Here is a 25,662-nt window from a genome sequence, read left to right on the forward strand (position 1 = left end):
TAAAGTTACGTTGATGTGCAGCCACTGCTGTAATTAAACGACTGGTGCATGTCCACCCTATGCTTCTGTGTCGACAGAGCATGTCCGAATTAGCAGCTCTTGTATCGACACACAGAGCAGTGCACGGTAGATGGCGGCCAGTTGCACAGTGGAATAGCTATCTGCTGCAGCGAGTTCTAGGAAGGGTTTAAGTGTGATGCCTCCTGGGGGCAGGCTCATGATGCAGCTTTCTCCATCCCGTCATTCTGTGGGCTTCCTAGTACGTTTTGTGCTGCTTTTCAACAGGCCCTGTAAACTGCCTGCCCGCCATCTGCATCAGAAAGCATGGATCCTGCACTATTCTTCAGTATTGTGATGAGCATTATGAACACAATGCACCTGATCCTGCAGTATTTCATGAGCTGCAACTCTGATGACACAGTGGTGTCTTCCCTCCTGTGTGCTATGGACAGAAACAAGTCAAGATTGCTGCTGACATTCACAGAACAGCTGCACACGGTATCCTGTCAGTTCTGGGCTCAAGAAACAAGCACTGAGTGGTGGGATCGCATTGTTATGCAGTTATGGGATGATGAGTAGTGGCTGCAGAACTTTTCAATGAGCAAAGCCAACTTCCTGGAACTGTGTACACAGGGACACCAAAATGAGAGGAGCACTAATGGTGGAGAAGCAAGTGGCAATCGCTCTGTGGAAGCTGCAGGGCTTAATGTAGGTGGGGTGGTGCATCTCTCCCTCCTCTGCTAAAAGAGAAGGGAGAGCTCCCCACTCCTTCCTGCTCCCCTAACACTCCCAATCCTGTTGGCAGGTGTGTGTGTTGGGGGACGGGGAGGGGCAGATGACTAGCTTCATGCATATGTGCAGTGGTGCTGGAACAAAGGGTGTGGAGGATGCTGCCACACCCCCTGGCTTGAAATAGTAATAACAAACACCAAATATATGGTTTCCATCCTTAGCACCTACACTATAAAAATTGTTCCAGCACCCCTGCATGTATGTTTGTAATATGATGTGTATTAACCCCTCTGTGCCAGCTGATGGGGATTCAATGGCTTTTAAGAATCTTTTCTTCCTTAATGTAACAGAGATTTATGTCAAAAACCAGCCTAAGTGTGAAGTTAGTTCTCGACCCTTTTCTTGTCATTGCTGGTTTTCATTAACGTCTGAGGTCATGGCAAATTAACACATCTTTAGCTGTAACTTCTGACTCCAGACTCAAGGGTGTTATCAAAACAATATGCAAAAGTCTCTTGTGCTACCAAAGGAGACTGGACTCCACCTTAGGCTCTTCAAGAGTACTGGGCAGGGTAGCAGAAATTTTTCCACACTATCATTTTTTCCCCTTTTTATTACAACATAGTCCTGCTCACAAGGAGCAGCTGCTTATGCAGCACTCCCCCTGCAGCCAGTAGGGAAGACAGGCAGACAGCTATCATGCCATGAATCAGATTCTAAGGTGTGGTTAGGAGAGCTTCATTCCTCACTGTCTGAATCAAAAGCATCACTTTTTGACACTTCTAGTTTTATACTGACCCTGGGGGAGGTCCTGGTCTATCCTCAATTAAACGTATTATGTGGGATTATTTAGTCTAAATATCTAAGGCAAAGCATTAGCTGTAGTACTGCTTTTTACTAGTCAGGTCCCTGAGAAATTCCACCAGACCAGACCTTTAGAATGTTTAAATGACAATGAATAATGTATTCTGTGAGTAAAATCATAATCCACTGTTAGATTTGCTACTTAGTTTGAGCACAGGCAGGAATATATTTGAAGACAGTGAATGCTAAAGAAAAGAACAAATTTTGGCACATAAAAGTTTTCACATGTGCTTTGGTAGTTATGGATACAGTGAGTAGACACATCAGCAAGGGAGCCATGAAGTGAGTCAGACCAACCAACTCAGACATCACATTTAATTCTGTAACAATACTACAGAAAGTTCAATTGGAGCAGGCTTGCTGACCTCACAGGGAAACACACTATTTAAGATCAGGTTACCAGATGTGCCAACAGAATTTAGGCAGCTGCTAGCAGAGGTTACCCTGAGTGTTTTAACAGCGAGCATTTACAGTCTAATAGCTCAGACAGAAGAAATGATCGTGTTAATTTTCTTTTTTGTCTTGCTGTGGAACGAGGCTCAAAGTTGGGGATTCAAGAATGGAGTACTGCATAACTCTATTTGGTTAGGTAAGAAAAAAAATCATTAATTCATTTCATTTTCATTCATTTACTTTGCTGCAGAAAGAACCACAGTTCTTTAAAATGATATAAAAATGTACCATACATCAATAAGGGCAAAATCTTGCATTGAAATCAATAGGAATTTTACCTGAGTAATGACTACAGTTTTGACTAATTTTCTTAATGTTTTCACACTTATTTTCTAACTAAAGGCTACCCAGGAGAAGAATCCATGAATTATGTAAGTTGAATGTATTATCTGAAAGCATGAGCTGAAATAAAAACTGAGTATTAAATGACAATTCCTTTAATGAAGGAAAACTATGAAAGTGTAAGTGGAAAGAGCTGTAAAAGGAGCACACTAGTTTTTACATGAACAAAACACCAACACATGGTGTCCTACATGTGAAACTAAAAAATGCCAAGCTCTCTCCACAGATATAATACTTCCTAAATTTCCAGTAAAAATTCTTGGAAAGTGTGTATTGGTTTTTTTGTTATGGCTTGCTGGCATCGTTAAGCAGCTGTGAGGAATAATTATGAAAGAATGAAGTATGTACAAATACTGTGGCAGCAGTCTCTTCTTTCATATGTAGGTGAAAGGGCGTCTTAAAATTATACATTTTCAAATGCAATGGAAAGAACAGTAATACAAAACACATTAACAGAAAGAACAACCAAGGAAATGTGTGCCCGAAATGGCTGATTTATGGAGTAATTGTTATACCCTATTTTATCTTTTACAGTACATTATGCATCTCTTAAGAGATTTCTAGCTAGTTTAATTCATGTTGTTATTAGTGATTGCATAGTGGCCCGATTTAAGATCTGGGCCACTTTATTAGGTGCCAAACAAACACAAGTAAAACTAGTCCCTTCCCTAAAAAATCTTGAAAACTAAATGACAAGTGATATATGAAGTATGGGTGGGGGAAGGGAAACATCATTCATTCTCTCTCTCTAATCTTTTCTATACAAATACATTTAAGAAAGAGTGGCTATGTGCAGGACTGGGGGGGGAGGGGAAGTAGTTAAAAAAAGTATTTGAAATATCACAGAGAAGGAGGGATATGAAGGAGGAGAGAGTAGTGTCTTTATGGTCACCAAAAGGGGGGTGTGCTATGTCTAAGGGGCAACTTAGCAGACATTTGTGTGAGAAGCAGTCAAGGCTGGCATTGCTGGCTGATTGGTGGTGGAGAGGTGACATGATATGACACCAGGATAAATAGGCTCAGATGGCTGTGAAGAGCCTTTAGGGTGAGGACAAAAAGCTTGGACTTGATATGGTCAGAGCAATGGACAAGGAAGCTCTTGAGTCAGGGACTGTCATTTATCATATGTTTGTACAGCACCTAGCACAATGGGGCCCAACTTGGTTGTGACCTTTATGCGCTTCCACAATATAAATGTTAAGTAATTATAACAATAATGATCTCAGCAGCTGCCTTTTGTATGGCATGAGTGGAAATGGAGTGCTTTATTCACCTCCTAGTTTTACTTCCTCTCTCTTTAAAAGGAAGAAGCAAGGTGTTAACTGGACTGAATCAGGGCAACATGGATTACTATTCTTCCCAGTATTAAACCAAAATACTGGTGTCAGCACCACTTGCAATAAAAGGATTTATAATGATAGTAAAGATGAAAGAAAAACAATGGATCATCAGGAATCATAACATTCAAAAACCAGTGGGAGAACACTTCAACCTTTCTAACCACTCAGTGACAGACTTGAAGGTGGCAATTTTGCAACAAAAAAACTTCAAAAACAGACTCCAAAGAGAGACTGCTGAACTTGAATTAATATGCAAACTAGATACTATTAACTGTGGTCTAAACAAAGACTGGGAATGGTTGGGTCATTACACCAATTGAATCTATTTCCCTATGTTAAGTTCTCCTCACACCTTCTATGGGCCATCTTAATTATCACTTCAAAAAGTTTTTTTTCCTCCTGCTAACGATAGCTCATCTCAATTGATTAGACTCTGCCTGTTGGTATGCATACTTCCACCTTTTCATGTTCTCTGTATGTATAAATATCTCCTGTCTGTGTGTTCCATTCTATGCATCCGAAGAAGTGAGCTTTAGCTCACGAAAGCTCATGCTAAAATAAATTTGTTAGTCTTTAAGGTGCCACAAGTACTCCTGTTTTTTTTAATGGATCATTCAGTTACCAAACAGGAGAACCCATGCAGTACCTTAGACCATAACTTTCTAATATTTTACCCAGATGGCCTGATGTCACAGCTCCAGACCACTGCACTAAACGGCGGGTCTCTACCAACACCCAATAGTTTAATTATTGCAACAAAAATATTGCTCCTGGTGCAACCAAAACATAATTCAGTGAACTGAATTACAAATGAAGAGAAAATTGGCAAAGTTACAACACACACATTTTAATACAATCATCATTAAAATGTTTCAGCTGTAATGTGAACAATAAGTAACCCCAGTCCCATCTCATATTGACTGTAGGAAAAAATACCATGTCCAATAAAACAACCCAGTGATGATTTAATTAGGCCATAACACATACAGGAAAGAAAGGAACCAATCCTACTGAGATAAATTGAAGCATCTGTAAAATAGGGCATAGTCACATTTGAACTATCCTTTGCTTCCTCTCTTCTCGCAAAGCAATATCCAAAACAGAATGAGAATTTTTTTTAGTAAAATAATGCATCATAGCAATGACACAACTATCATGTCTTGATATCAGGACAGACTAGAAATGTACATTCCATTCATCTTATTTCTATGCTACCCAATGTATTGTGTTCAAATTCACTAAACACTTAGTGGATACTTAGTGCAGCTGAATATATTAGCTTTATACTAACATCTTATTTATTTGACTGAACATTCTGGCATGTTCCAAAAGCAGTTATTGTAAAACTAATACAAATATCAGAATAACTTTGCACAAACATTTTTATTGTGTTATACAGGGCTGCATTTTGAACATGGGGGAAGGAGGGCGGGTAATACTTTGTTCTAATCAGCTTCAGATAAGGGGGAGAAGAAAATAAACTAGAGAAGTATATTTCTTTCATTTTAAAGTAAGTTCCTCATGAGCAAGTTGATTCAACCCAAAGGGAAAAAAACCCAAATAAACACTGAACCTCAGCAAGCACTAAAGTATTTGATCCTTTTGCTTGTTATGTTTACAAGGAAATGTGTAAATAGAGAACATACTTTCAGTAATGGGGAGTTGCTCAGCTCAGCAGAAATTGTTTACAAATGAATTAAGGCGTGTAACTAAAATCCATTCCTAGGGCAAGGATCAGTAAACTGAAACTATGGAGATTAGACATTAGATGAATTTGTGAAACTGATTAACCAAACTATCAAGGGCCAGTGAACTGGTAGGTTGTGGCTTTAGAGGGAATATATGGGTAGTGAGTTGTTCTGCAAAACTCAAATGATAAATCTGAAACACCAAGGCCCTGATTCTGAGCTGCTCCAGTCCTGAAGCACATACTGGGACTTCATGCCACCCTTACACCTCAAGGATTGTAGGGCTACTGGGGGCCAGTTTGGCTAGAGCAACCGTGGGGACTGCTGTAACTTCCACACTGGAAGCAACAGATTCCAAGAGACTATCAACAACCCAGAACAGTGGAATACCGAGCGCTCCGGTCGCGCAAACTCCAGCAGGCCATCACCAAGGTGCAGCGTAAGGAGGGGGAAGTAAGTGGGTGGGGGGATTGGGATGTTTGATAGCCCCATTTCCCTGTTGGAGTGGCATAAAGGGATCAAAACACAGCCCAGAATAAGGGCCCATGTGTACATATTTCACAGTCTTATCTAGCTGTGATTTTTTGAGGGGGAAATAAATCTGTGAAACTAAAAATTCTTTTTATCTGTCACATTTTCTGGCTTCACTAAAAAGCACTGAACTCCTACAGAAAGTTATAATCTGTTCCCTAATATTCTATATTTTATTTTGTCCTTATTCGCACACTGAATATCACTGAAATCAAAGTGGAGTGTTGCCTCACTAAGGACCGCTGTATTTGGTCTGAGGAGAGAACAAAACTGGCCATTAAGGTTTGTGGATTAGCAGCAAAAATGCTAGATTCCTGGGCAGAAGAGAAGTGTCTGCTCCTGGCTTCCTTTTTCTTCTTCATACCTAATATAAGGACATAATGTGAAATATTAATGTGCACTAATGTATTACTATATTTCTTTAAACTGACCACTTATAACAAAGTTAAAAATTTACATCTTCTGCTTCCCTTTCAATTTAAATTTACTCCATTTTATCACTCATTTTAGTGGAACTTCCTTCATTGGTTCAAATCTAGCAGTCCTTAACCTTGTGCACAGAGGACCCCTTCCATTCAGATCTCACCTGCTGCTATGGAAGTGGGTTTGGGGGAAGGTCAATTGCCTTTGCAGCAGCAGCAGCATCCTCCATCCCTGGACTCAAAGGAGAGCTATAGAGGGCCAGTGGTGGAAGAACTATACATTGTTAACTCAACAGGCTGTGGTATGGTCCAAAGGGCAGTGGTGGATAGAGGAATCCCAGCGAGAATGGTCCCAGTGTACAATGCCTCAAATACAGAGGAAAATTATTACATATGCTACGTACTACAGAGGGTTCTTACGGGGCCGGCTGTTGCCTAGCCAGTAGCAACCCTTTAAGACCTCTCCAGAGGCAAGCATAAAGAGTTCTACACTAAGCAGGTCTCTGGGCTGTTTAGAACCCTTTACTACTATCAAGGAAGAGTTCTCAGCTAGGCACCCAGGAAGAATACATTTTTCTCAGCCAGCCCTCTCCCTCTGCAGAGGATAGCCTTTGAGGCTGCTATAATCAGCTCCAGCTGGAGTGCTTCCTGCTCTCTAGTGCCAGCATTAAACCACTCACTTGGGCAGAGCCACCCGGGGGGGGGGCAATTTGCCCCAGGCCCCGCAGGGGCCCCCATGAGAGTTTTTCGGGGTCCTTCACTCGCTCCAGGGCCCCGGAAAACTTTCGCAGGGCCGGGGCCCCCGGAGCTGCTGAATTACCACCGAAGCGGGACCTGCCGCCGAAGTGCCGAGTCTTCGGCGGTAATTCGGCAGCGGGGGGCCCCCGCCGCGGGTCTTCGGGGCACTTCAGCGGTGGGTCCCAGAGCGGAAGGACCCCCCTGCCGCCGAAGACCCCAGGCCCCTGAGTCCTCTGGGCGGCCCTGTATTTGGGATGTATAAACTGCATCAGATGTGTGTTTTGTATGTACAAGTAGAACCTGATTCAGCCTTAACTATAGAGACATGATGGTGCCTCAATAAGTGTGTGTGTGTGCATATATGTATATCTATCATGTATCCTCACTCCTTTTACCGTCTGAGTCTTTGATCTGTGGAGATCAGCCAGACAATCATTTCACCTCAAGGTGTAGCTTCAAGAAGGTTGGGTCCAAAGGGAAAAATTTGCTTTCCCAAGGAGGGGAAACACTCCTTCCTAGGAAACTTCCTGAAAAAGCTCAGTCTTGTCTGGCACATTGTTCAAAAGAGTCCTCTGTAGCTCATAATACTTCCCAGGGTTTACATTAGTCATGTCTCCCCTTTAAAAAGTTGCATATAATAACACATACATATTTGCCTTTTTCATAGAATGAACTCCTAACATACTTAAATTTAATTCAATAAAGTTTAACTTAATTCTGTTTGGTTTGTCTAGGACACGGCAGGACATTGCCATATCTGTCACAATTATATCCAAAAGTATATTGTGATACCAGTCAGGAAAGGTCACCTCTTAGCTTAAGTGGGATATCCCACACTCAGTGTTTCTGACAAGAGTTCACCATTGCTAGAGCTGCTGCTTTCTAAGTAGTAGTTCTGGGAATAATTTCAGAAGTACGTTGACTCAATGTGGTTCAAAAAGCCCCCCCTCCCGCAGGACTCTAAAATACCCCTGTGTTGGGAGGGACACAAATTTCCTGAAGCTTTCTAAATAACATCAAGTTCAGTTGAATATCTTGTTTATGTTCTCACCTGGGCAATAGCCCAAGCTGCAGTTCCTGATCAACTGTTGGCAGCAATGAGGTCTGATATCATCCAGGAAGGGAGGCCAGTTGGGATATATTCTGTATTCCTACGAAATACTAAAACTCTTCATTGCTTTCATCCCACAGAGCGAGCAGCTGGAGTGTACCACAGGGAGGCCCGGTCTGGAAAATATCAGCTCACCTATGCAGAAGCTAAAGCAGTGTGTGAATATGAAGGAGGACAACTAGCCACATACCAGCAGCTGGAGGCAGCAAGAAAAATAGGTATGAAAGAAAATGTGCATTTGAATGTGCAGTCACTTGGATCTGACATCACACATTCAGTGTTGCCAACACCTGTGTTATTGCAAGTGTCATGAATTTGGGGGTGGCTCGTGCAATCTTGTTAGAAAGCACAGGCAGCTCAGGAATTTTGCTTGAACTATATGCAGTTTCCCCCCTTGATTGCCAGAGGCTGCTATGTGACTTGTACTGCAGATAGTTGTAGCAGCTGCTTGCAGTGCTAGAGTGACTCTTTGTGCTTTGTGTGGGATGGAGCCCGAGAGCGGGTGCAGCACAATGGAGCAGCCTATTCCTTGAGCTTGGGAGCAGCAGCCTCACCCTCAATCTCCTCACCACTAACTTTACACGAAGGGGGTGCTATTGGAGATAGAAGCTCTGGACATTCCCCTTCACTGCATTTTCTTTAAAAAATGATCAGTGCCTCAGGAACTTCTTCTAGAATGTCTTCTTCTAAAATTTTCATTTAATTAATCAAAACACTTGTTTTTATAGTGTTTTATCCAAGACATCTTGCAAAATTTGCTACATATATACTGAGAACAAATAGTCCAGCAGAAAGAGTGTTCAATGTGATGACAAGTGTTTAGAATGAAGAGCTGAATGAGTGCAGACTCCATTGAAGGTGTTATCTTGCTCCGAGTGAATGTTATTGGAAAAAATCCTCCATTGTGAGGAATATGTAAGCATCACTGTTGAATCAAAACCTGGCAGTAGGCACGAGCGAACATTAATAATAGGGTACATTTTGTTGTTTGTGACTATTTCACAACTTAAAAGCCACCACAAAAGAAGTGTTCTGGTTTTTTACTTTGAAAATTTGGTAAGCTTATGAAAGAGCTGTTTTGTACTAAGCAGTGAATAATTTTGAATGTTTTGATTATTGTTTTTAAACACTCAGCCATAACATTGTATTGACAGGTTGTTTTTTAATTCAATAAGCATTTCTGTTGCCTTAGCTTATGCTATGTATACACCTTTTTATCCACCCGAAGAGCCCAGTCCTGAAAACCCTTATTCACATGAGTAATGACTGAGTGAGGTTGTAGGATTAGGGACTAAAAAGGAAAGCAATCAATGTATTATATTTACATGACTAATCTGACATCTAATTTGAATACAATGGTCGGTAATGTATTTTCTAGGATGGGGAGCTTTACTGTCCATCTGCATCTGATTTTTATTTTTCATTGAGAAAAACATTTATTGTGGAGGAGAAGTGATTTTTTTACTCTGCATTCAAAATTCTCCATGCAAAAGACAGCAATTGCCTCAGTACTATGATATGATGTGCATTAAACTAATTATACTTAAACTAGATTTTGGCAATGAGAAAAAATATTGTTAGTTTGAATGAGGCAATAATTTTTATAATGTTTCTTGCTTAAAGTGAGTTTTCAAAACAGCTATGATACTTTCCTTCCGTCACAGGTTTCCATGTGTGTGCAGCTGGTTGGATGGCTAAGGGCAGAGTTGGTTATCCCATAGTGAAAGCTGGATCCAGCTGTGGCTTTGGAAAAACTGGCATTGTTGATTATGGGATTCGCCTCAACAGAAGTGAGAGATGGGATGTCTATTGCTACAACCCTCATGGTGTGTCTAAAAAAAATCCAATGTTGCTTAATTACATGCCTTTTTACTAAGTAAAATAAATGTTTAAGGTTAATAATAGACTGACTGCTAGCTAGTGAATCAGTAATGTGGCTAATGTTTCTAATGTAAAATTTTCCAATTTGGGTGTGTACATTTATGTGCCTAAATTTATTATTAGGCCATGGGTGATTAGCAGCTACTTTTATTTAGATGGCTAACATTAGGCCACCTATGTTTGAATATTTTGGTCTATGTGTTTATAAAAGTAATGTTAAAGGGAAAATTTAAAATCATATATTATAAACATATTTCACCTCTGTTATTAGGTAACATCATTAAAATTAAAAGAATGTTAAAGATCTCCATTATAGTAATTAATAAATTAATTATCCTGTTTTCCTTTTACATTTCTCTCAGCTTGTACAAACTAAAATCAATTAAATCAGTTTTATTTTGTGGTTGCACACACTGCAGCAGAGTATTTATTTGTTTTAAAATGATGGTTTTCATGGGAGTATGAAAAAAAAATCCAAAGGAAAATTTCTATTTGTCTTCTATTTGTAAAAGCTTGTTACTGCTACAGTTTGGCCCAAAATTGAGTTGTGATTATCCCTTTAATAAGCATCCCCTTTAATTGTCTGACACTTTGGAAGGAAGTTTAGCTATACTTAAAAGCAGATTAAAAATAAGGATGGGCATTTTGATTTACATGTAAGGATTTGAAGAATGTGTATGTATCATTAACATGGATGCCCAACAGTACTATGACAAGGTGGAGGGACAATATCAATTCCCCAGTGATCAGAAGGTTAACTTCAGTGGAGCAGATTTACACCAGCTGAGGTTCTGGCCTATGGATTTTAAGGCCAGAAGGGACCATTCTGATCATCTGGCTGACCTCCGACTTAATACAAATCATAGAATTGGGTTTGAAGTCCAAATTAGGGAGTTTCTGACTGTTTGGTGATCTTAGTCTTTTGTTATAAATACACAATCTTGAAGGAAAATATGTCTCTGATTGCAATTGCTTTTTTTCCTGCATGTTAGCTCTCAAATACCACGAAGAGATGCCATTTAGATGTTTTCCAAATACATTCTTTGGGCGGTGGACAGCATGATTAACCAGAGCTGTTTACACTTAGAGGTTGATTTGGGTCCCTCCCATTGTGAATAAATTTCTTAATACTTGATGGAGAATATTGTTCAGATTTGAGAAGATTTGCCTGTCTTCATGGGGAAAGAGCAGCATCCCAAGGCGAGGACGCTAAGTTGTCTCTAATTGAATGTATTAACAATGTTGGCAGTACATTGTGCAACAGCTTGTGTTTGGGATGCAAGTCCTTCCTGACCAAGTACCTGTGCTGAAGAGTTTACAATCAAAATAGACAATGTACAAACTGAGGGCAAGTCTACATTAGAGGCTACATTGCTGCAGCTGCACCACATCTGGTGAAGACTCGCTATTCCGATGGGAGAGCACTCTTCTGTCAATATAATTACTCCACCTTCGAGAGACGTGGAAAAGCTATGTTGGTGGGAGAGCATCTCCCATTGACATAACGCCAGTGTGGACAGAGCTTAAGTCGACGTAATTTACGTCACGCATGGGGGTGTCCTTTTCACACCCCTGAGAAGATGTAAGTTACATCAACTTAAGCAGTAGTGTAGACCAGCCCCGAGCGCTTGGTCCTCCAGGCTTGTGAGCTGTTGAGAGTCCTCAACTTCCACTGAAGCTAATGGGAACAGGTGCTCAACATCTTGAATGGTAAAGCCCAATGGAAGGGGGAATAGGACACAACAACAAAAAAGCAGCCTAACTGAATGGGGATGAGGGCTAGAGTTTATGAACATTTTGGATGGGGAGTATTTTAAGGAAGGACTTGAAGGAAGAGAGACCAGGTTGGAAGTGGGGTGATTTATAAGTGCAGTTGTGAGGCCTATAGATCGACTTAGCTTGACATCCCAATTTTCTTTATACAGAGCACCTAGCATCTGATCTGAAGTCAATGAGAGCACTTCCACTGACTTCAATAGACTTTGGATTAGGCCCCTAGTTGCCAACATATCAACTCCATATGTACTATATTCTCTATATGTGTGCTACCATGGGTACTAGTTCAGAATGATGGGGTTATAGAATATATGAACAGCACTCAAGAGTTTTGCTGCTGTTATACTGGGTTGGTTCTGTATAAGATTCAGTCAGAAGAGCTAACAGACAAAAAGGCATGACAAATCAAAACACATTTAAAGTCTATTTTTATTTTTCTCTTAGCAAAAGAATGTGGTGGAATCTTCACAGATGCAAAGCACATCTTTAAGTCACCAGGCTACCCAAACGAGTATGAAAATAAACTAATATGCTACTGGCACATTAGGCTAAAGTATGGACAACGGATTCATCTACAGTTCCTGGATTTTGATGTTGAAGATGACACTGCTTGCATGGCTGATTTCTTAGAAGTCTATGATAGCTATGATGATATCACTGGCTTTGTGGGCAGGTAAAAATAATTTCTACATCTTTATACATCTATTTCAAGCTATATAGTTAAAATGTTCATGGTATAATATTTAATTGATAGTACACTCAGAAAAAGATCATGTTGACCACGTTGCATTTACAGAGGTGCTTCCTACATCACTCCTGCATCTAATACGTTCTTGAATATACACAATGATGTTGCCTAAACCATCTCCTCTGGCACTACTAGTAAAGGCAACCTGCAAAGATTTTTTTTAAAATTAGGGTTTTGCCATTTTTTTTGCTTCTTTATGAAATATAAAGAAAGCCTGCAAGATTTTCTCAACAACTGCTTATTGTTACCTTAAAAATACAAGTATGGTCATCCATCCCTGGTTTTGGTGGAAGAGCTCTTGGAAGTCTCAGATCACAATTAGTGTTTGCTCTAACACCTTAATTGAAGGGATGTGGGAGGGGGGGTTGAGTTATTAGCAAAAAATAGATTTAACCCAAAATGTTGTTCTTTACTGAAGCGAAATAAATATTAACAAAAACGACCCAGTAACCCAAGGAGTTTTTAAACAGACTGACAATCTGAAACATTGCTTTCCCACTTACTTGCTCAATTTTTTTACTCTCTTTGCTCTTGTGATGTTGTCATTTCACTGGTTCCCCCGCAGTCATAGTTTTCCAGCTTAGAACATGTGAATTTCTAATGTAAAAAAACAGAGAAGAAAAAAAACACCCTTAAAATTCTCACTGCTTTTCATGCCTCCTTTGTACATCATCAAGAAGCAAAGAAAGTACACAATCCCCTTTTTCTTTTTCCCTTGACAAATCCCTTTTAATACATTTTCCTGATGTCTAGCGTAAGGTTGTCCTCCCTCAGCTTCAGGTCATTGTTCCTTATAAAAATGAATAGCTCTTTGCCTTCTATTATTTCATTTACTTTCTTCAATTATTGCAAATTTTGCTTCCTGCATCTTCTGCCTTCTCTCCTCCCTCACTCTCATTTGTGAAATAGTGCAGATAAAAGTACTTAAGCCAATGATATAATTGTATGTTACAATAGACCCCAAAGAACAACTTAGAACTATGGACTATAACAGAAAGGGGGACTCCATCCTTTTCTGTTAAGGTATCATTGTGGCATGTTTGTTATTGCATATTTACACATTTAGTCATGAACCATTTACAATCTTTTTTCAGGTACTGTGGAGATGAACTTCCAGATGATATCATCAGCACAGGTAATATTGTATGTACTGCTCATAGACAAAAATATCAACCTACTGGGCCAGGGGCTCTGATATTCAAAGATTAAATGGCCATTTCATGGCTAATATGTCATAAACCACCATGCAAACCTTCTAGCATATACTTTAGTCAACACTTTAGCTTAAAAATAAGTGTAAAGGAAGAGACATCCTGGAGAAGTCTAGTTAAACAAAGAATTAGAGACCAATCCTGTAGGCTTTACTCAGGCGAAATTCCCTTTTCCATCAAAGTAACTTCATTGATTTGGGAGTTTACATAGCATGTCTGTATCAACGGCCTAGTCCTACAAGCCCTACCCACATACATAATATCGAGTCAATAAGTATTCCCGTTACTCAGGAGTCAGGATTGCAAGACTCATATTAGAGAGAATATGTCTAAAAATGTGTCTGGCATTGGGGAATACATTGTATCTTTGGGTTTTTAACATAGACCCCAACTTCCTCAGTTCCCAGGGGGTGCTTGACCCCTGCTCTGCTCCAGACTCCACCCACACTCCACCCCTTTCCCCACCCCCCACCTAGCGCCGCCTCTTCCTAAATAACTTTGAGGATTTGGGCCAATGTGCTTATTTTATCATATCTAATTTAAGAGTGTCCCTTCCTTATCTTAAACTGGTCCTACCCATAGAAAGCAATGCTGATCCAACTCCTGAAGGTCTTACTCAGTATTTACTCAAGCAAAACTCTTACTGATATTGGTGGGTGAATCTTGAGCTCCTTGCTTAGTTTTCAATGAGATACACCAATATTGATTTCAATGTTGTCTGAATAAGAAGTGAGTAAGAATCTTAGGATTTAGATCCAAGATTTTGGGGGAAATACTTCAATAGCTCTTGGGGAGGGAGGAGTGAAGAGAAAAATTCCAAAGCAGCACTTTTTATTCAATAGCAAAGAAGTAACTTTTTTCCCCTCTCTCTTGCCCTAGGAAATCTCATGACCTTAAAGTTTTTGTCAGATGCCTCAGTGACAGCAGGTGGTTTTCAAATTAAATACGTTGCTGTAGACCCACCTTCAAAACCTAATGATGAGAAAAATGCAACTTCCCAAGGAAACACAAACTTCTTGTCTGGAAAATTTGGCATTATGTGAACAGACAGATCAACATCACAGAAAATGCAGTTGGAATATAGAGTTATTAAGTAGAAGTACCACTTGAGATACCTGTTTTGTCCAATAAGTTATAGCTATCATACTATATTTGGGATAGCCAGCAGCCACAGTCGCTTTTCATCTTATCCTTCTGACTTTTATAATTTCTGCTTTATGTAACTTTTTTTAATAAAGAATACTGGGTAATAAATTAGGAAACTGTGCTTAAATGATAGACAATTGTTTTCTAGATCACAAGGAGTCAGTGAAACTAAGAACATAAGAACGGACATACTGAGTGAGACCAATGGTCCATCTAGTACAAACAGTGTCCAATGCCAGGTGTTTCAGAGGTAATGAACAGAACAGGTAATCATCAAGTGATCCATCCCCAGTCATCCACTCCCAGCTTCTGGCAAACAGATGCTAGGGACACTCAGAGCATGGGGTTGCTTGCATCCCTGACCATATTGACTAATAGCCATTGATGGACCTATCCTCCATGAACTTGTCTGAACTAAACCGAAGGATTCACTGTTACCATAGATTTACCAACTAATTGTTTTTCTACACTAGCCACTCTTTTTCTCTCACCCCTTGCACCATTTCAGCTGAAGTTTTGGGGGCCTGATATTTCAATCCTTCTCTCCTCATTTTACCCATTCCTGTATATTTATTGCTGTCCGAATTCTCCTTTCCCTATTCTTGCTTCCTTTCTTGCTGCTCTCTCTCTATATTTTTAAGCTAACTCACTGCCTTTCAAGTAAGTCTTGCCTCATGATAGTTTACTTCAAAGTGCAAATTCATCTTGAGAGTTGGTCTGTGATATATCCCTGACAAACCCATATGTAATGGGCTTCTAGAGCCAGAAGATAATAAAGCTGCATGAAAAGCACTGAATCTGTAATTGCACTGCCCTTGTGATTTTATCGTGTTCTGGATTATAAATTATTTAACAGATTTGTAAGGCGTTTGTCTTCCTTACCCAGTGCAGAGTTATTCAAGCCTTTTCTGTTCTCAAACCACATTTATTAAAGGGCAAAAAGATGAAAGATTCTCTGTTTATGAGAAACTGAAGCACCAAAAGGAATTGTCCATCAACTATCAGCAAACCCTTTTTCAACCTGTCAACAGGCTTCATCTTGTTCACACCAGTTCTAAGACTGCATTATGCTGAATTGATAGACGTATCCATTCTTGATATCAGTTTATATCTGTCTGTTAACCCCCTGACCCCAAAATATCATTAAATCTACCTCTGTTTTAATCATGTCCAGGGTTTCCAATCTGTGCTGTTTATTTTTTCTGATACTTTTAGGTATTTTTATTGAATTTTGTGTTAATAATTAGGGGCAGCTGGCTCATTTGATAGTAGTGTGTGTGTGTACGTATGTATGTATGTATGTGTGTATATATATATAAATCAGAAATTAGTCCAATCCAGGGCCCATTGAAGTTGCCTATAGTCTTTCCACTGACTTCTTCAGTAGGTGTTAGAGCAGATGGCAAAGTACTTTGTTCCTTGGAAAAGTTCCCACCTAGAATGGGAGACCTTTAGGGCTAATCAGCCCTCTCACCAAACAATTTTCAACACTCCAGCATTAACAGTTCCTGGGTACTTTCAGTGTACTTTAGTTTGGGGGATTTGTTGGTTTTAACTTTAAGATGAAGCCAAAAACATACTACAAGTAAATAAGAGTAGAGACAGCATCCACCGGAAAGGACCACTTTCATTGCCAGCATGTAACATGAGAGTTACAGAAACAGCTCTGTTTTTCAACTGTTCCAAAACCACTGTATGCTGGCAGCCATTACAAAATCCAGTTATTCTCTAGTTTTGTAATCCATAAATGTTCCCTTTCCAGCTGCCAAAATGGCTATATCATAAATAGCTCTTTTCCTTTGGGAATCTGGATTCTCTAAAGTTAATATAATATATAGTAGTATTAACTGTGTAAGTAAGCTAAAATAAATTAAAGCCAAGTGGCCTTTTCTCATCACCACAACTCTTCAAAAGTTACGTAATTTTCTGGCTCTTATTTCCTGGGGGTTCCTTCATCTCTACGTCATACATCATTCCTTTGTCATTCTCAGACATGCACCTATATGTTTCTAAAACACCTCAAAAAATGGACTAGGATGCAATATGGACCCTGTTATCAGAAGAGTTCCTGATGCTTTGAACATTTCTGATACAAATCAGTAGCAGTGGGAATGACTCAGAAATGAAGTAACCCAGAAAATACAACATCTGAAATCCCCTAAAGAGAACAGAACACTACATATAAAATTATAATTTACATAAAAAAAATTTCATAACTCTGTTGAGCAATAATACAACTATTCCAGCATCTCATTCCAAATTATTTTACTATGAGCATCACATTAGTACTGGTGGAGAATAAGTTTCATATAACTATACTTAATTGAATCAAGATGCACTTATTAGGAACAAAATCAAATTTAAATAAATAATATTTCTAAATCCTGCCCTCTGGTGGACTGAATGAGGCCACAGACATGTTCCTATAATTACATGTTCTTTATTTTGCTAAACTCAGCAGTAGTAGTTTGTTGATCACAAACTAAAAGTGTTAAGTGGGTCTGTTAACATTTTATTTAGCATAAAATATTGATTGTTTTAACTGACAAGTTTGAAGTCTTAAACTGATGTGGGCCAGAATCAAAATATCTGCTGAAAGTATCCAAGGCTAACAAAACAATTCCCAACAAACAGCTGTGCTGTCACTGCAGTGATATTCTAAAAAGTACTTTCAAGAATTTGTTACTCTTGAGAATTCTATCATAGTACATCAAAGGCTTCTATATAGCTCTACAGGTGCTTCAGTCATGGAGATGTAAGAGTTACTGTGCTACTAAGACCCCTGCTTATCTCTGTAGAACTTACAAACATTGCAGAGACTAAGGCCCAGCTGAACTTGTAAGTTCCAAATCTGTTTCTGAAGAGTTTAGATGAATTGCAGAGACTGGGATCCCTAAGAAGCATCTAAACCAGACCTCAGAGGTTCAGTGATCAACATTACCCAAAAAGAGCTCCAGTAGTGTGAATTCATTGTTTCATTTATTATAGTACTATTCATATTTAAACAGTATGACAGGGAAATATTCAGTTTATATATTATTCTCACATCAAATAAGTTAGTAACTTAGTGCAAGTTGATAACTTAATTGGTTAATATTAACATACTAAAAGTGTCCTGATTCATTAATAAAATTAAATCACAGTGTTTTAATATCATGTGCTGCAAAGAGCCACAGGAGACACATTAAAGAGCCATTTCCGGTTCATAGGCAGCCATCTAAACCCTACAGACTGTAGGAAAAGCCATGAAGCAACTGTCAAAAGCTCTGCTCCTTGGGTGGTTCTAAAGCAGGGGTCGGCAACCTATGGCACGCGCGCCAAAGATGGCACGTGAGCCGATTTTTAATGGCATGCTGCTGCCTGCCGGAGTCCCGGCCCCGTACAGCCCGCTGCCAGTATGGGGTTCTGGCTGCCAGACCCTTGCCAGCCGGGGTCCTGGCCGCAGGCCCCGCTCAGCCCGCTGCTGGCCTAGGTGAACAGAACCCCAGACCAGCAGCAGGCTAAGTGGGCTAGTGGCATAAGAGCAACATTTTAATTTAATTTTAAATGAAGCTTCTTAAACATTTTGAAAATCTTGTTTATTTTACAATACAACAATAGTTTAGTTATATAATATATAAACTTATAGAGAAAGACTTTCTAAAAAACATTAAAATGTATTACCAGGATGTGAAACCTTAAATTAAAGTGAATAAATGAAGACTCGGCACGCTGCTTCTGAAAGGTGCCGACCTCTGTTCTAAAGTCTTCAATGACAGACACAGAGTTAAGTAAGTCCATAGCTGATAAATGGGAAATCTTTCTGATATTCAGTAGGAAGGTCAACAGCTTTTATACAAAAAATTTACATGACCACCCTGTAATGGAGTATGCTCACCATCCAGGAAAGGCTTACTAAATTGCTGTGGCCTCAGTCAGCCCTCTCCTATTACATCTGCAACTGGTAGGCTTAACAAGGAGGGTATAAAAGCTCATTTGGGTGCTAGCTGGGAGAGAGAACCAGACCTTTAGCTCTGTCTGTCAGAAAAGCCTGGCTAGGGTCAGCAACTGCTTAAGAAAGTGCTGTCAGCAGTTTCCCTCCCTGAGGGAATCTGATCCTGATGTCGGACTATTGTTTCAATTTACTACCAATGCTTTGCTTGTTGCTGGGAGGACTACTGCAAGTGCCCTGCCTGAAGGGGGCAACAGCTAAATAAAAACTTTTTTCTCTTACTGGGAACTGAGCAGTGGCTGCCCATGAACCCTGAATAACTGTGTTCTGCAGTCCTCCCAAGGCTTGGGGGTTGGGGGTGAATGGCTGTTCTATGGCAATACAGACCTAGAGTGAACATTAAAGTGATGACTGAGAAATGAAAACAGCAACTGACTCAGGAGCAGCATCAACATCTGGCATAAGAAGTTTTGATTCTCTTGCAACTACCAAGGTGACTGGGGGTTATCCTGTAAGGCCCAAAGGCCCAGCCATAGTGATGCCAGCTATGCCAATGACGTTCACCAAGAAGGGCCCAGAGGATGACCTTGTGGCCTTTCTAATTGATTGCTATGGTGGCACAGTGGCTGACTGTGCAGTACGCCATCCCCTTAGCTCTTTATGTGACCTCCTCCTCTGCTTTGGGTCCTCATATGATTCATGGCAGTGAAGGATCTAGAATCTGCACAACCACTTATGCCCTCAGTTTGCAGCATGGGGAGGTGTAGTGCACAGGTACAGTCCTGTAAATACTGCTATTGAAGAATTTCTGGTCATGGGCCCACAGAGCACATGCACAGACCACAGCAAATACACAGAGGGACCACACATCTAGAACCACTGCAGTTACTATAAGGTAAGTAACCTTCTTATTTCTTTTTAATGACCAGTGTGACTCAGTGATTTCTTGGTGCCAACGGGCAGAGAGCATAGGAGGTGCATAGAGTTTTACTGGGATCCCCTGAGTCAGATATATGCATAATAATTCACTAAAGGGTGCCATATGAGGTCTCTAATGAGAGCCAGAAGCCAACTGGACCTGGTAATCATAATCATTGTGAAAAGTATGTATGGGTAATATTGAAGGAATTATGCATCTATATTGAAAATTATGTCCCTAAGATATGTAACAGGAGGTGACATGTCTCAAACAGGTTCTTTTTGACATGTCTCAAACAGATTTTGGAATTTCCTCTGAGACCTTTCCACTTGGTTTATCCAGAACACCTTGTCCAGTTCTCTAGTCATCAGTTTGACTCCGGATTTTAGATTCCTTTATTTGGCATACAGAAAAGCTATGCTGAGCTGATCAGACTCAAGTGTAGGGGGTGGGTATAGGGCATATCACACATCCATAATTACACAGAAAACCTCTTCCTTTATATACATTTACACAATACATTGCCTTTACTATTCTTTGCATCACACGTTTTGGGATTGGTTCCTGCATAGTAACCAAGCCAATCTCTGTGCAGCATACTCTGTCCACGCATTGTCCATACTCCATTTACTCTTTACCTAATCTCTATATTCCTAATTTATCTTGTTCATTGTTAGTAAATGGTTCCTTGGGTGTTCTCCTGCTTATCTTAACAGGCTCAGACATTCTGTCTTTTTAACCTGATGACCTATTTAGGTACCTGATTAGCACAAACATTCTGTTTATCTCCTTAATTCTATCCTCCAAGAAATCAGACCTCCCTCTATATGCTAATTACTCATCAGACGAGGCCTCAGCTATAGATGAGATGCTTATATCCCTGTCTGGTCATTATGTGTCTCATGATGTGTGTCTTTTTTCCATGCTCAGGCAAATGCTAGTCAAGACATTGTGAAATCTTCAAGAAAGGAAATTTAAAGGAAGAAATAAACAGCAGGAGAGCATCCTATGTATGAGTAAAGACAGTGGATTGTTGGGATATATCTGGGAGTGCAGAGGAACACTCTTGGCCTTTCCCCCAGGAGGCAAGCTGACAGCACGACTTGTCTCATAAATGGAAGATCACAGCCCTCTGGCTGTAAATCGCTATAAGACATTACAGTATCTACTTAAGTAACTCTAGCTTCCAGAATGCTTGTTATGATTTTATTTTATATGTAATTGTTTATTACTAATACTCTTCGATATGACTTTAATCTCTATACTTTGTTCAATAAACTTTTACTTGTTTTCACTATAAACATATCTAAGTTGTATGTGTTAAGCAGTGATCTGAGGAGTAATTGGTAAGGTGAAGAGTGAATCTGTGAATACTGCAAGTGTCCAGTGGACCAGGGGCTGGACACTCTAAGGAAATGCTCGGAGGGCTCAGGGGTTGGAGTGTGCCAGTCACCAACCTGTAGCGAGACAGGGCAGGGTGTGCAAGACCTAGAGAGGAATTCTGGTGTTGCTCGTGGCTGATAGTCAGAAAGTTGACCCCTGGCAGGTACAAACAAGTCTTCCTCACACTAAGGGGAGGTGGTAGTGAGGTGCCTCACAACTCTGGGTACCAGAGAAGCACGACAGTGGCATAGTAGACAGGATCTACAACCTGGGCTTGTGCCACTCCTAATTATACCCCCTCCCCCCAGCTTTCCCTCCTGCAGTGTCCTCTTTTGGGGAATCTAAAATATGGTAAACCCAGATGGACCAAGTGCCCATTTCCTCTGGCTTAGCTGCAGTTACAGGAGTCCCCTAGCTTCTGTTCAGGGGGATTGCAGGCAGCAGCTCACACATCCACCCTGCCCCCACCTGGCGGGCCCTGCAAGAGCTGCAGCCATGGACCGAACCGTGATAGGGGAGAAGGAGGAGTCCCGATCGATGACTCGGCGCTCCACCGCAGGCACGGCTGCGCGGGGAAAAGCGCGCGGTGGGCGGGACGCCTCCGCTCGCTATCTCGGCGTTCGGCCTCAGGCACCGCCTCTTGCGGCGCTGATTGGCTGGGCACGTCCAGTCCCGGTCTGTCTGGCGGCGAGTCCCGCGCGCCGCCATCTTAGCCCGGGAGAAAGCGAAGCGGCCGGTGAGGGAGGGAGGGAGCGAGCGGGCGCCCGGCCGGGAGGATTCGCTGCTCGCCTGCGTGTCTCTGTCCCTGCAGCACCATGAGCGCTGCCGCCGCCGGCCCCAGCTTGCTGCCTCTGCTGGAGACCCTGGAGGACCCGGCCGCCCCCCTCGGGGAGCTCACGGACGCGCACCTCACCATCGTTAAGTGAGTGCGGCCGCCGCGCCCCGGGCTCGGACACCCCCGGGCTGGGGCGGTGGGGGGAGGGGGTGCAGCTCCGGTACGGCTGCCTGTCAGGGCCGCGAAATGACGGGCCTGGGGGGGGTGTGGGAGGGCTCTGCCCTGGGCTCTGCCCTGGGCTCACTCACGTGCGTCCGCCTGGGAGAGGATGCGGGAGCCGCGCGTGTGCAACAGGTGTGAGAGCGGCTGTGTGCGGGTAGTGGGGTGCTCCGGGATGCTCCGGTTAGCGGGAGTGTGTGTGTGTGTGTCAGGGAGGTTGTGTAACAGGTGTGAGCTTGGCGGTGTTACCTTGTTACAGGCAGCGCGTAAAGGGGCATGACTGGAAGCCCGTGTGTACGCAGCCACACGCTGAGCTAATGGCATGGTGCATCGGGTGTGGGGGATCTCTGTGTGCACCCTGTTGGAGGCAAGGGTGCATATTGGATAGAGCCTCAGCGATACGACTGTCAGCAGATACTAAAGGCACACTCATGAACGGACAAATTCAAGCACATTTTTAGTTGGAGATCGGGGGCGGGGAATAGCTGCAAAGTTTAGAAATATTTGGCCATTTCGCAGATGGGCTTTACCTTTGTCCTTTAACTAGCTCCAAATTTAACAAGAAATGAATGGACAAGTGTCCTGCCTCTTGAGGTCAGTGTGCTTTTCTGGTTAGAAAATCTCAGTTTTCGTATTGTTGGATCCTTCATGATTTCTGTAATATCATATTTTATCAAAATATTTATGTGATGAAAGCCTGTTTAACTAAGTTATTGTAGCACCTGGAGAGCCCACTTGAGAATTGGGGACCCATAATGTAGGTATTGTACAAATAAGTACAAAGACAACATCCCTTCCCTGAAGTTACTCTTGGGGAAAATCAAATAGGCCTTAATCCTGCAGACACCTATATGTAGGTGTCTTTATACACTTAATTTTAATGAGACTGCTTCCATGCTTAAGTGTTTGCAGGAGTGGGGCCATAATGGTGAGAGAGAAAAAGGAATGCTGCTAACTTAACTCTTCACAAGAAAAGCTTCCTCAGAGTTGCCTTTGGTGATCCCACTTAAGAAAAAAGCTGTTTCTCTTTTAAGAAACTATTCACACATGGCTCAAATTGTGACTATTAAAATGTACTGGCTCAGTTAAGATGTGGGACCTTTACATTTAGGGTTCAGTCTTCCATTCAGATAGTTGGTGGGGATCACTAGCTATTGTGTATATATATTCTTTCTAATGCTGTTAGTTTTAAAAAAAAGAAACACTAATTTTTCTTTAGCTCTTTTTGATATATGGTTTTGTAAAGTTTGATTTTTTCAGTAGCAATTTCAATTTAGTAGCTGATTAATCTCTAGTTGTTTAGGAGCAAGAGCAGCAAAATATAAAATATACTAATATCCTGTATTCACAGTACAGCAGTGGGCTATATTAATCATTCTGAATGGTCACAGGCTTAAGTATAGACTTGTAATGTTTAAAGGTGTGATTTTTCTCTTTCCTTCCCCAACATTTGCGTGCTATGTTTCAACTATTTTTTTAAGATGTTCATGAAACTGTAATTTTTAGTTTAAAAATAAATAATTTGACAGTATTTTAATATAAACCTTATCATAGGAATAAAATGTTTTATATTTGTAAATATGACTTATTTTTTTCTCTCTGCTTCTTGGAGTCGCCTGACTGGAGAGGAAGGAAAAGAATTCACTGCAGATGTTGGAAAACACTTTCCTCGACTTTGTAAAGTATTTAAGGTATGTGTTGTGTTCCCTAAAGTTAATTTTGCTGTACAAGGCTCAGTAAATAAAAGAACCAAAGCTTAAGGCAAGGTCTGTGTTCAGACACTGAGCTCATTTAATTTGCAGTCAAGCTGGGTGAGGAAGTAGCCTAATTTTGACCTTGTGAATTAAGGTATCCAGTAAATTGTACTCTCCTGGCTTTTCCTTCACATCATGGAGATTGTATCTTCTTTTACTACAGAAAGATTAGTTTCTCGAGGTTTTCTTCTTGACTACAAAATGGTTTGCAACAAACATTTCTTGGATACAAAGGACTGGTTGGGATGCATGGATGTCTTGCGGTGCGGTCAGGTCGAGTTGTGTTTTTGCAGCATGGGCTCACTATCTATTATGATTGTTATAACCAATACTTAAAAAAAAAAAATTAAAACTAAAAAGCAACCCCTACTATCCATGCCGCTTCTCTGAAGCATCACACAGTAGGCTGGCACTAGTAATCATAACAAACTAAGAATAATGTAATCTGGGGTGTCAGTGTGTAGTGCATAATGGATGGAATGATTTCAGAATTTTAAGATATCTGTATCTTTCTATGTAGTGAATACCCCTATAACCTGAGTAGTGGAGATCATCAAGGTACTGCTGATATAATATAAAGTTATTGGCAGGTCATTTTATTCTGACTTCTTTTCTTGATAACCAGTTCATCTGTATTTTAAGCATGTCATGCTTATTTTATTCAAAATACAATAATAAAAAAATGGATGATTGTTCCCCATTTATGTAAAAATCATTTCAGTGCAGATTCTTAGATGTTTTGGAACTTAATTCAATAACATGTGTCCAGATTTACAGGTGACGGAAGTGTCTTGAAAACCCCAACTAGGTTTTGTAGTTTTAGGTGTGACTTTGTGCTGTGGAAGCTAGACATATTTTTCAGTTTGCATTTAGATATAAGATTTCATTAAGCATGGGATTTTTTTATTGTTCTGTGTTCCATTTCATTGACTTAATCTTAACTCAGCTGAGCAGCCACACAGTACATAATCCTACTTCGTAATTAATGATACGACTTGGAGTTTTAATGTCCTTTTTTGTTTTTTTGCAGGCACACATTTCTAGTCAGAACTCAGAGCTGAGCAGTGCAGCCCTACAAGCTTTAGGATTTTGTGTCTTTAACTCAAAGATTACCTCTGAATTATCTGGTAAAAAAAAAAATACTACTAGAACTCCTTCTGATATCTTGACTTTGAAATGTGCCCTAATCTGTTTCTTTAATTCTAGATTAAAAATAGGAATTTTCAGGGAACGAGGCAGAGATTTGTAAGTAAAATGTTGGAATTAATTGGTGAGTTGGTTCCAGGTGATGAGTACAGCTTGCCCTGTGGTATAGGCAGAATGTAATTAATTCATTGCTCCTAAACTCTCTCAAACTTTATATTATGTCATATCATCACATTAATAACGCTGAACATTATTTTCCAGAGTGCTGTACAAACAGCCTCTTCACTTTCAGCTTTGCTTCTGTTAATGGTTAAAACCATGTAGAGCCTGGGATGGGCATACACTATCAACAAAACAGTGAAATTGACTGTGGCTAAAGGGGTACCAATTGCACCGTGTGTTTTGTTTGTTTTTTTTTAAACCTGGAAAATTAGAGAAATTTGTATAGTCCCTGGTGTTTCTTGTAATAGATACGTTTTTCAGACAGAAATTTGACTTTTAAGTTTATACTGTTTCAATTTTCTATAGTGGTAATGTAGATGGCAACATAGA

At 40.6% G+C, this 25,662-nt stretch overlaps 2 protein-coding genes across 2 annotated transcripts in view; both read left to right on the plus strand.

The window, feature by feature from the left end:
* Nucleotides 1-2,003: 2,003 nt before the first annotated feature.
* Nucleotides 2,004-15,094, plus strand: TNFAIP6 (TNF alpha induced protein 6). Its single transcript, XM_044978586.1, has 6 exons — nucleotides 2,004-2,185; nucleotides 8,302-8,439; nucleotides 9,886-10,047; nucleotides 12,323-12,551; nucleotides 13,721-13,761; nucleotides 14,717-15,094. Exons 1-6 carry the CDS (start codon nucleotides 2,092-2,094, stop codon nucleotides 14,878-14,880), a joined length of 828 nt encoding a protein of 275 aa, XP_044834521.1. The 5' UTR covers nucleotides 2,004-2,091; the 3' UTR covers nucleotides 14,881-15,094.
* Nucleotides 15,095-21,996: 6,902 nt separating this feature from the next.
* RIF1 (replication timing regulatory factor 1) overlaps nucleotides 21,997-25,662 on the plus strand; it is a 60,291-nt gene continuing 56,625 nt past the window's right edge. The window contains exons 1-3 of the mRNA XM_045032839.1: nucleotides 21,997-22,138; nucleotides 23,823-23,901; nucleotides 24,995-25,091. Coding sequence (XP_044888774.1) covers nucleotides 22,032-22,138; nucleotides 23,823-23,901; nucleotides 24,995-25,091 — 283 coding nt within the window. The 5' untranslated portion in view covers nucleotides 21,997-22,031. The remainder of the gene's footprint in view (nucleotides 22,139-23,822; nucleotides 23,902-24,994; nucleotides 25,092-25,662) is intronic.

This window comes from Mauremys mutica, chromosome 10, assembly GCF_020497125.1.
Source record: "Mauremys mutica isolate MM-2020 ecotype Southern chromosome 10, ASM2049712v1, whole genome shotgun sequence".
Classification (NCBI taxonomy): Eukaryota; Metazoa; Chordata; order Testudines; family Geoemydidae; genus Mauremys; species Mauremys mutica.